Source organism: Sminthopsis crassicaudata, chromosome 4 (assembly GCF_048593235.1).
Source record: "Sminthopsis crassicaudata isolate SCR6 chromosome 4, ASM4859323v1, whole genome shotgun sequence".
In the NCBI taxonomy this organism is placed as follows: Eukaryota; Metazoa; Chordata; class Mammalia; order Dasyuromorphia; family Dasyuridae; genus Sminthopsis; species Sminthopsis crassicaudata.
This window is the reverse complement of record NC_133620.1, coordinates 64,954,041-64,966,422: the sequence shown is the minus strand read 5'-3', so window position 1 is coordinate 64,966,422 and position 12,382 is coordinate 64,954,041. Positions and strand designations below refer to the sequence as shown.

General features: G+C 38.3%; 1 protein-coding gene across 3 annotated transcripts in view; it reads left to right on the top strand.

Annotated features, from left to right (window-relative positions):
* ASTN1 (astrotactin 1) overlaps positions 1-12,382 on the top strand; it is a 500,602-nt gene that overhangs the window by 381,458 nt on the left and 106,762 nt on the right. For all 3 annotated transcript variants that reach the window (XM_074308443.1, XM_074308444.1, XM_074308445.1), the window contains exon 12: positions 8,149-8,315. In XM_074308443.1, coding sequence (XP_074164544.1) covers positions 8,149-8,315 — 167 coding nt within the window. The remainder of the gene's footprint in view (positions 1-8,148; positions 8,316-12,382) is intronic.

Sequence of the window (12,382 nt, the reverse complement as noted above, 5' to 3'; positions counted from 1 at the left end):
GGTAACAATTTCACTGTCTAGCAGAGCTCCAGGTTGGACCTTTTTCATGCTATTCAGGTTATATTTTCTTCATCTAAATTTTAAGCTCTTTATGAATTGGATCACACAAAATGTCTATGTGCATGTTTGTAAACATATGCACACATTTCAAAAACATGTTTACTCTCTGGTTCTCTCTGGTACACCTCTGCCCTTGCCCTAGCCTTCATGATGACCATGGTCTATCATCCTGGCCTTTTGCCTGTCTTAGATCCAAGCTGATAGATTTTTCTCTTTTAGGACCATGCTCTGTGAGACTGGGGTTGGCAGAAATCTCACAGATAAATATGCATTTGCAATAGGGCCATTATCCTGTAGAATCTATACCCCAGAAGAAAGTCAACTCATAATATGAGTGGCTCTGTCTAGCCACCAGATTCTTGACATCTTAGTAAGAAGAATGGACAGTTGGGCCAGTTGACTCACTGTTTCATTTTGCAGATAAGGATATGGAAGCATATAGAATCCAAGCATATGAAGAAATCCCAGAATTCATCAAATCAAATATGAAGCATGCCAAATAGGTGATCACTCAATTTTGCCTGAAGGCTTGATATGAGGAATGGATGGAAGAAACAGGATTGAGAAATAGTTGGGGGCTTCAACCCTTTCCTGAAAGTCCCTTGGTACTGTTGTGAAAAACAGTTATATGCATAGACATCTGCCTCTGCTATTTGAGGTGCAGTGCTATGTAGCTGGTTTAATTCATATAATCAACAAATAGTTAAACCAAATGCAATTCAAAGCACTTGAAGGGGACAAGGGAGAGGCAGGAGGAATAGAGCAGGAAGAGGCTTTAGGAATTATATTGTCAAATCCCCTTTACTTTACTGATAAGGAAATTGAGCCTCGGAGAGATTAAGTGCTTTGTTTCAGGTCATGCAGCTAGTAAGTGACATAAACAGGATTCGAATTCAGATCTGCTTATTCAATGTCTTTTTCACTACACTCTAGAGGAATGGGTGGGGGAAAACATTTTTTAACTGCAGACCATGTGCAAGGCATTGTACTAAGCACTTTACAAATATAACTCATTTTATCCTCAAAATAATCCTGGACGAAAGGTGCTATTATCCACATTTTGCATGTAAGGAAACTGAGGCAAATATAAATTAATTGATTTGCCCAGAATCATGTAACTATTAAGTGCTAAGATCAGATTTGAACTGAAGTTTTCCTGACTTCAGGCCAAAAACAAAGAAATGATGGCCATATAGATGCGTTAGAAAGCTGTAAAACAAAGTACTCTGTGAGGTTTAGTGGGAAAACTTGTTCATTCTGGGTGTAGTCAGGGAAGGGAAAATGTCATACATATAGTAAGAGGGAAGATTTAAACTCAACTTCCCTGACTTCTATTCAATGCTCTTTCCATTACATTCTCACCTCAATTTGAATTGCCTTTAGGCTATCCATCATGATGGTGGATACTACCATATTGTAGCATGCATCTAGGGACCATTCTGGTGTCATCTCTGGCCTTAGTATGAGAGTGATCTGTGTTCCAATCCTATCTCAACCATTTACTAATGAATGACAGAAAGAAACAGAGAGAGGCACAGAGACAGAGATAGACAGAGACAGAGACAAAGACAGAGAGACAGAGACAAAGAATGGGAGACTTAGCTATAGAGACAGAAAGACAGAGAGATGGGGAGGGGGAGCTCCTGCAAGTCAGTTCTCTGAGGTTGTTTCCTCATCTCTAAAATGGGAGAGTTAGATTCAATTAGATCAAAGGTCCCTTCATCTTTAAATCTATGATTGTATGAACCATTTATCAAGTATGCCTCCATCTATATATGTTTCTTAAAGGAAAGTCAATCTCTGTACATGTGGTTTGGGGCCCAAGAAGAAAGACAGTTTAGTTGTTTCTATCTATCATTTTAGAGACTATTAGATATCTCTCTCCCACCAACTAAAAATGGGATGACCTCTTCTTTCTTCCCCAAATTTTGGATATCAGCACTGCTGCTAACCTCTTAAAGAAAAGACCTATATGAAGGTAACCCCAGGAAATAGAATTTTATTGGTTAGCAAAAGTAAAATGGAACCCCAGAAAACTCTGGTCAAGTATGTTTTCCCAGTAGAACTCAGGGCAAACTTTCCTATTTTGTCCCCATAATCAGTTCAGCCTTCATCTGTATTTCTAAGGAGGCAGGACACATCTTTTTTGGCTCTGCATGGACTCCCACAGGGTTAATTGCTATCCAGTTAATTGCCCTGTTGTTTATATATTCTCTGGAGGATGAAAACAAATACCCGTGAAAGGCAAAGACCTGTGCAAAGCATAATTGCCCTGCCCTCCAAATCAAACCTTGTGCAGACAGCTGGAAGCTTCTTTGGCAGAGCACTCAGATGGGCTGAGCACTGGGGGAGATAAAGAAAAAAGTGGATTGTGTCTTACTTCTAGACACAATCACAAAATCAGAAGGAATGGACCTCAGATCTAGGCCATCTAGGCCAATTCATAAAAGAACAACAGAACCTACCACACCATTGACAAGTGTCCATTCAGCCTTCCATTGATTGCCAAAGGAAAGACCTATTTTATTTAATATGAAAATGGTTAAACTGTACCTCTGTCATCATTATTCATAGATGACATTAATGATTGATCAATCATCTTTAGGATGTTGACTTTGAGAGTCCTTTTGCCAATGGAAAGGCCTTTTACTTCTTCAAATATGCGTTCTCACTATGTCTCTACTGTGAACCAGGAAGATATGTATTTCTGAATGTCCATCTGATGCAATTCCACATTCTGTAACCAAAGAAGAGAGATAGATGAATTGGCTTATCCAGAAACAGTATTCAAAACTTCATTACCTGTGTGACCCTGGACAAACTCAGACTCTGAATTTCAGTGTCCTTATCTGTAAAACTGAAATGATAGTATAGGTTTTACCTCACAAGATGCTTTTTGAATATCAAATGTATAAGAATTTCTTTGTAATGACAAAGTACTATATAAAAGAAAATTATCAGGCTTTAACCAGGAATTTAGATTTCTCACTGGCTCTCCTTCTCCAGCCATTCTATTCTATTCTTTCATTTACTCCTCTCTCAACCCATCTGTCCTCTTTAAAACAATGTTGCATGAATATTATGAATTTAGAGCCAGATAATGTTATAGAGAGGGATACTGAGGCTTAGGATTTTTCTAAGGTGATATAAGTAGTAAGAGACAGAACCAAAATTTGAGATCACATCCTCAGACTCCACCTTCAGTGCGCTGTCCATTGTACCAAGCTGTCTGCTCCTGATAGCCACCTTTAGTTTATTCCATGACTGTTCCTATAGAAGAATAAGCCCAGAACAGTATCACATGGTTGGAGGTTTATAGGAAATTGAATGGCAGGGAACTAAGGTAGCCTTTTATTTAAATTTAGCTCTATAAATTGTTTCTCCAGAGAGTATGTGGGGGTTGGGGTAGGCAGAAGAAAATGAAATTCTGAGAAGACACACATGGCAAGTTTTATTAGAAAGTTGTAGAAAACATTTGTGAAAGGCAGAGGGTTTCTTTTGACCACTTAAAAGAGACCTGTTTCCTCACCCAGTAGGGATGCAGGGTGTTCTTTTTTGGTGAGTCATTGTGCATTTTATGCCCAGACAAAATGAGGTAATGGAAGCAAAGCCAGGCAGCCCACTTTATTCCCAAGGGCATTGACTATGTTTGCTTCTGTCTCTCCTTCACCTGTCACCAGAGCACCCATCTCTCAGTCTGGGATAGACAGGAGCAGAGAGTGGTACACCATGAAAGTGGCAAGACTCATTTAAGCTTCTAGCTAATTAGCCAGCAGACCATTATTAGGGGGAATAGGGATTGGTGTGGGGGTGGGGTGCTACAGCAGAAGTAGGGGGAGAATGATGTGAGTTGACTGGGAAAACCAATGTAATCTCTTGAACACAAATATTCATTAGATGAGATTTAAGCCAAGAAGCCATGAGCAGCCCATGAAAGACAATTAACCTTGTGTGTTTTAGGGGTCACTGAAATAGAATGCTCATTTATCAGCTATGCTTGATGCAGGGCATAAGGGAAGTTGGATGTTTCTCAGTCACATCAGCAGGTATAAAGATTTTTCTTCAAACCCCCAGTCCTAACAGATATGTATATACAGAATGTATCCTTTTGGAGGTTTCTGGGACTAATGGACATGGGCCGTGTAAAGTAAAATTGGAGAGAATCCCTTGTCCCAGTCTGAAACAACCTGTTCATCTTCAATGTAGCCACAAAAATGGATGGAGCTATCACACCCAAAGAATCGCTGTTAAAATCTTTGTGAACTGGGATAAGCTGAACAACAATTCTTCCAGGCCTAGAGACAATATTTCTTCCACTTTGACTCAAAGTCCTTGGTAGGAAGAGGGAAGCTTTATGAGGATTGAAGCTTCTTCCTAGAGAGAAATATAAATTCTGAGTGATTCTGGAGAGAGAAGAAACAGTGAGATTTTTTTGTCTTAAATAAAATGAAATGCATAATTCAATGAAACCTTGATTCATGGAATCATAACGATAGCACTCAAAATATCCTTATTAATCATCTAGTCCAAGGTTATCCTTACAAACGAATAAACCAAGGACCAGAATAGTTAGGTGACTCACCCAATATCACCCAAGTATTAAAAGTGGCCAAGCTGAGCTTCAAAATTGATTAACTAAATCTGACACCCTTCCCATTGTACTACACTGTATTCTTCTTGGAATAAGCTTCCAGGGGAATAAGGAAAAGGATGCTCTAATTAATGGAACTTTCTTGTCACAGAATGTTAGAGCTTCAAGTAATCTTGGCAATTATTTTACCCTAACTTTTTCATTTTTATACATGAAGAAACTGAGATAGAAATATCAAATTAGTGACAGGTCTAGGTCTTGAATCATGATGCTTTCACTCAATCATATTGTCTGTATATCACTATAATGAGGGTTAGATAAATATATGTGTGTGTGTGTTTTGTTTCAAACCTGTTGATAGAAATCTTCTCAAAATGCATTTATACATGTTTCTGTCTTAGTAAGTATGGAAGACTAAAAATCATTAAACTTTTTTTGGAATCCACTACCTCAGGCTGATTACTCAGAACCTCTGTGTTCACCATAGGATCAACATAGAGATAGAAGGCATGATGAGTATATAGAGTTCTTTTGTTGTTATTTGCTTCTTTTTCCTGAATTGATTCTTGTAATTGAGCTCCACATTCAGCTCTTACTGAATGAGACTTTCTCCTCTAAGGTCAAAATTTCCAATTAAGATGCATTGTACTCCTATTTATTACTCTACTCCAAATAGATAATGGCAGTGATGAAGCTTCTAGACTGGATTTAAAAGAAGCATAAGTAAGCTAAAGCCAGATTTCAGCACCTTGAAAAGATCTGAGTTTGTTCTGTTTTCATCTGGTGATGTTCCTGTTAAGAACCATGCTGATGAGATGCTTGGAGAAAAAAAAAAGAATCATAAAAGACATGAATTCAACTAAGTTGGAAAGATAGGGAATTCTGGACAATTGTTGAAATAGTTTCCAAAAGCAATGTGCAAGTGTGGCAGGAAATGTTTCATCATCAACAAAATTCCCAGAGCACACGTTAGATAAGTGAAAAGAAAAGATTAGATAAGTTTTAATAAGACTAGCTCAGGCAAACCTCATGATCTCCAATATAGTCTATTTAATCCTGTTTCACCTGTGCCTGTTTTAGGACTCTTTATTAAAACCTTGGCAGCTGCACAGTGGTAAAGCCAAATTTCCTTCTGGTAGCACATCTGGCCAAAACAGCTGAATAGCCAAGAAAGTGGATGGTTTGGGAGCAAAGGGAGCATGGGATGGGAGCCCCAGCTGCCTCGTTTGCTTGTTTACCATCATCTGGAACATCTGGGATTGCACAATGAGAAGCAACCTCATGAAACTTCCTGAAGGGCCGTCACCTTCCAACACTCCAGCTGGCACAGTGGGGAAGAAGAGCATGGACCAGGCTGGGGGCCTAGTAAACCCACAGGGGTGCCATTTGTTTGCGAAATTGCAGTTAGTGTCAGCAAACAGCATGCATCCCATTGCGATCTTCGATCAGGGTGATGGGAGGGAGGGAGGGCATCCTTTAAGAGGCACACCTGCTGCAGCTTCAGGCTGCTGGGCTGGTACATTTGGCAGCAAGGTGACAAAGTAAGTTGATTGTGTGGAGGTGAGTGGAGACTTTAGTTCTCTTACTAGAACATTCACGAACTTATTCATTACAAGAGAAACATGAGGAAACAGTTAGGACCTTTGGGAATGGTCTGCTGTGGGGATTATTCATCTTTACTACTTCCATTCAAAAAACTAGAATTCACTCCTGAGCTGTTTCATATAATGCAGCATTAATAACTTAAATCTATGCTTTCTACACTGCATTCCTCAAAATCTTGGAATGCCTCAAGGTGGAAATGGGGGTGCATGAGAAAAAATGTTAGTGACAATAATATTTTCCCTCTAAAATATTAAATACAGAGGCATGAGAAAAATGTCAGTGACAATAATAATTTTCCCTCTAAAATATTAAATACAGGGGCAGCAGTGGATAGAGTACCATCCCTGAAGTCAGGAGGACCTGATTTCAAATCTGGCCTCAGACACTTAACACTTTCTAGATGTGTGACTGTGGGCACTTAACCCCAATTGCCTCAGCAAAAATAAAATATTAAATACAAAATTATGTCTACATCAGTGCACTACTTCTGGGACTTAATTTCCTCTGTTTCCTTCCAAGTATCTCCCAATATCTTTGCTCTTAGGGGTATTTCCAAATGCATGAACATCTTTAAATCAGTATTTATAAGTTTCATCCATATAATTCAGTCTCCAGAATGTTCAGTGACTAAGTTAGTTTGAGAAACATCAATGAAAATTTATATAAGGCTTTTCAGTTACCAGACATTTTTGGATGAATCCTCACAACAGTCTTTTAAGGTGGGTAGTGTAAGGATTATCCCCGTTTTATAGATATTTAAAATATTTCAAGAAGTCTACTGATTATTCATGGATCACACAGGTATTAAATGATAGATTCGGACATTGAGTCACTCAACTCCAAAACCATTGTTCTTTAATCATGTCCATATCTCTGTGACCCCCTATGGGATTTTTGTGGCAAATATACTGGAGTAGTTTGCCATTTCCTTCTCCAGCTCATTTAACAGATGAGGAAACTGAGGCAAACAAGGGTCACAGAGTTAGTGTCTGAACCCAGATTTGAAACTCGGGAAGAAGAGTCTTCTTGACTCCAGCCCCAGCATTTTATCCATTGTACCAACTAGCTACCCCCCTGCCACAACACCTATTTACTTTACATTAAAGTAGAATGCATCATTCATTCTTGGTAGATTAACTGAGGCAACTTTTTTTATTTCCCTGTGACTTAGGAAGCATTTGCCTCATTTTAGAAAGGAGTCCCAGGAATAGAACTGAAGGTTCTGTTCCATTACCTCCTGGCACATTTCTCTCCTGGCCTGAAGGATCTTTTCAGAGTTGGTAATGTCACATGTGCACCTGTGGGATTTAACAAATGGTGGTGTCTTGTCCTACCTCCTGTGCAAAGCAATCAAGTGGACTCTCCAAGTCACATGAAAAGTCAACTATTTTCAGGAGTCTTGAATTGTCCTCAATTGCCCCATCATACTTACTCTGCACTCAACGTTGACAAAGTACTCTGGACATGATAAAGGTCCAATGAGTGCTTGGCGAAAACAGTAGCACAGCCCTAAGGAAAGCCCTGCTAATGCATTTTAATTCTGACCCATCACACCCACTGTTCTGCTAGCTTCAGGCCCAACCAGCATCCCTCATATACTGCTTTGATACAATGGCCCCTTCCTTCACAGTTCCTTCTATCTAGTTAAAGAGGAACTCAGTACACTCAGATGTGTACAATCAGTTGCCCAGAGAGAAGAAACAATATGGCACTGTGAGTCACCAGTTTTTAAAGGGAGTACAGTCCAGTAGGAAATTCATGTATGAATTTTAAATTCTAATAATTTCATGCCCTAGAATTAAAAAATAGTACCTGGTGGTTAAACATTGGTCCATAGAGTGTTCAGATCACTGTCTCATCTGGGCTGTGTGGATGCTTTCTAATTGTCCCAGTGCCCATCAGGACTGAGTCCCATGAAGGATGGTACCGGTTGCTATGATCGCCATATTGGAGTTGACTGTTCTGATGGATTCAACGGGGGGTGTGAGCAGCTATGTCTCCAACAGATGGCACCATTTCCAGATGATCCTTTGCTATATAACATCCTCATGTTCTGTGGGTGAGTATAATTAGAGTCACTCTTTAAACTTTAATTCAATTGAAGAATTATAGAGAACCTCTTATGGATGAGTACTCAAATATGAAGGAAAATAAAACAGCTTCTGACTACCAGGGATTTATAATGGGGTAGTTTACTTCTAAGAATGGCAGAGAGTTATGGGTAAGGTATAGGGTTATCATGGAAGAAATAACTGGATTTGGGGTCCATTCTACTTCTAGCTTCTGTGAGAGAAAGAGCATAGGAGAAAGGGAGAACTTGAGCTAAATAAGAAGGAAAACATGAAGGTGATTTGAAGGGGTTAGATTAATTATATAAATCAGAAACTGGATGTGAGAAAGAGAAATTTGATAACATTTGGGAGAAATTAAGGAACATTTGAAGGAAAACAATTTCAAGGCCCAGCTATTCTTACAGAAACTACTTTTGGGTTGAAAGAAGGGCAGGGCCAAGGACAAATAATGTGTGTGTATAAAAGAATTCAGAGAGTTTGAAAAGGATCAAGGAGGATTGTAGAGTCTGAAGAGCTAAACACAGGAAGGAAAAGGATCTAGTAGAAGGTAAGGCAAGGCAATGGTAAGAGAAGGCAAATGGAATAATTAGTGGACAAACAAATTTGGCAAAGAAGATCTGGAGATAGCATGAATGAGACGGAAAATTGGTGTGACTGAAGTAGATCTGAATAGAGTGTTCTTAGAACTGAGAAAAAGAAATTGAGTGGGGTTGTATAGTTATTAAGACATTGAAAATAGGATACAAAATTGTTAATCATCTATTTGTTGTTTAAGTATAAATAGGAGTTTAAATGCTGCCTTGAACCCAACTTGCTGTCTGACTCTTGGGCAAGTTACTTAATCTCTCCTGCCTCAGTTTCTTCATCTTTTAAATGGGGATAATAAGAGTATCTCCTGCCCAGGTACAGGTTGGTGATACAGTGGATAGCATACTGGGCTTGGAGCCAAGAAGGTCCAAGTTCAGATTTGACTTCAGACACTCACTTTCTTATGACCCTAAGAAAGTCATTTAACCCTGTTTAATTCCATTTCCTCATCTGTAAAATGAACTAGAGAAGAAAATGACAATCCACTCCAGTATGCTTGTCAAGAATACCACAAATGAAGTCACAAAGAGTTGAACATGACTGAAAATGACTAAATAACACCTCCCAGTGTCATTGTGCAGATAAAATGACATAATATTTGTAAAGACCTTTGCAAACCTTATGATGGTACATAAATACTTGTTATTCTTATATTGTAAGCAAGATTAAAATATTAAATTATGAGGGATAGGAGGAAATATGCATGAGCCACTTTCTATGAGAATGAGATGTTTATAATTTTGCCAGAGCTAAATAAATGGTAGCTAGGTTTCAAGAGTGGACTGATCACCTTCTTGGTAGCTAAAGGTATGCAAATAATGGCTCTCCATACTTCAAGTTGTACTGAACACTAAAGAAAGACTTTAATGGGGTGGGGGGAAGGAATATGAAGGAGAAGAGGTTAAATCTGACGCTTACCAAAATGACAGAGAATGGAAGATTGTCACATTTTGGAACAAAGGACAAAAAGAGAATGGTTGTACAAAAAGAACATGAAAAATAGATCTGAGGATCTTTGTACAGAGTCCGCTAAGGTATCTGGGAGGGAGGAGAGATTTGACAGTTTATACTCCTTGGCTGAGCTGGTAGTCCCCAACTACAATAATTCTAGTAAGCTGAGGAGCACCAGACCTGACCATCTGTCCTGTTGTTGTGTCCTAAAAGTCACTGTTCCATCCATAGACAATGCCCTCAGACCTAGAGGTACACCCTAAGGATATTGAGGTTTTGCTAGCCATCTGGATTTTTCTTTCTTTTTTTTTTTATGGTACCTTCAGGTTTTGGGAGACTTTGTATCTGCCCTACATCTGACCTTTTTTACATGTGTGTCTCCCCAAATTAGAACTTTTTGTTTATATATTCATCATTTGACACGGTACTTGGAATATAATATATACTCAGTATTTTTTTTTTACTTCCTTTTACTAGTTCCTTCTGTGTGTTCATAATTTTATTCTTCAGCAACACCTCTTTTTCCTGGGCAAGTTTAACCTCTTCTGTATCATTTTTAGTTCATAAAGCCCATTTTTTTCTTTCTTCAGAACCCTTTGCAAACTGTCTTCCTAAAATCTCTATAGATTATGTCTACTTCTCTATTGCAAATTTTAGGAAGAAGTAGTCACTTTTCCTCAGGGTTCCTATCATTTCCACCTCAACAACCAGCTTCTCTGCGTTAGTGAGAGGTAGTTGTAGAATACAATTTTCTATTTGCTCCTTCTTCTCATTTATATGTTCAGGAAGAAGAAGCTAGACACTCTAAGGAGGAAAAGTTGCTTATTTTATGAAGAATGAAATAATAGATACCCAGAAGTTGTCAGGTGTGAACATATATAATAAAGGGAAGAAGAAGTAGAGACAAGTTGTAGAAATCAGTGGTTTCCTGCTCAGGAGGTATGGAGGAAGTTATTTCTCAATCAGATACCAACAATAGAAGGTTCTACTGCTTTTCCCCAAAAAATGTCCAAAACATAATAGATATCCTCTCAAGACTTATCCAAATGGATGATAATTACCTACTTTTCATCATTTCACATAGGCAGAAAAGATACTGTTAGAAAGAACCTATTCTCCACTGTTCTCCAATGAAAGAGAGGGATGCAAAAGGAAAAAAAAAAGAGAAGTAAACAGTTATCTAGGAAGGGGACATATGAGGTAGAGATTTCAATTTTTGGACTATGACTTAAACCAAAGGCATAACAGATCCTGGGCCAGAGATGACATACATCTGACAATAGCTGCTAAGAATATATTTCCCAAGTGTCATGCAAATCTAATAAAAATACTTTTAGACTAAAATTTAAAAAGGATGGAAGAGGGAGAAGAAGCCTAGATAGTTTTACACATACCCACATACACACATGTGTTATGTGTGTATATATATATATATATGGATATATAATCTATGTATATCATCTATATATCTGTATCTATATCAATGTCTTACGCAAGCTTGAGACCATGGAGAATTGCTACAAAGAACAAATAGCAGTTGATATACCCAGAAGATGATTCAGTAGAGAAACCCAAGACCTTAAATATCTATATGTAAATGCACCATATTTAAGCCAAAACCAGGAGGAATTAGCAAAAGGCACAGATGGCATGATCATGAAATTTGCAGTTGGGAAGGATAGCTAACATGGTGGATATCAGTCAGAATCCAAAAGGATCTAAACAGGATAAAGTATTGGCACAAATGTAATCAAATGAAATTCAATAGGGTTAAATGAAGGGTTTTGTACTTGGTACAATAATCACTTCGTCAGTAAAATATAGGATGCAACTATTTAGCAATTGGTCTGAAAAAGATCTGATGGTTTTGATGGACTACATGCTCCATATGGGTCAGCAGTATAATGTGGCAGAGCAAAAAGATAATGGGATCTTGAGCAGCACCAAAAAGCATGGCTTTTGTGAACAGTAAAGTGGTAATTCTGTTGTACTCTGCCCTCCTCAAACTCTGTCTTGAATATTGTGTTCATTTCTATGCACACGGTAGTTTTAAGAAGGAAATTAATCATCTGGAGAGTGTCCAGAAGAGGGCAACCAGGAGACTGAAGAGCTTTAAATTCATGTCATAATAGGATTGGTGAAGAAATTGGGAATGCTTAGCCTGGAGAAGAAAAGATTCAGTAGGGACATATCTGTATTCATTTGAAGGACTTTTATTTGGAGGAGGGATTTGACTTGTCTGTTCATTGCTAGAAAAGAGAACCAGAAGAAATGAGTAGAAGTTGAAAAGAGGCTAATTTAGGTTTGTTGTCAGAAAAACAAAATATAACAAAACAAACAAAAAACTTCCTAAGATAGGAACTGTCCAAAAGTATAATGGGCTTCCTTGAGGGGTGAAAGTCTTCCAGAAGAATTCAGTTTTGCTAATGTCCCTTCTAGCTTTTGGATACTGTTCAATTTACAATAAATAAATCAATAAATAAATGTCTGCTAGGTGAAAGGCACTCTCTTACAT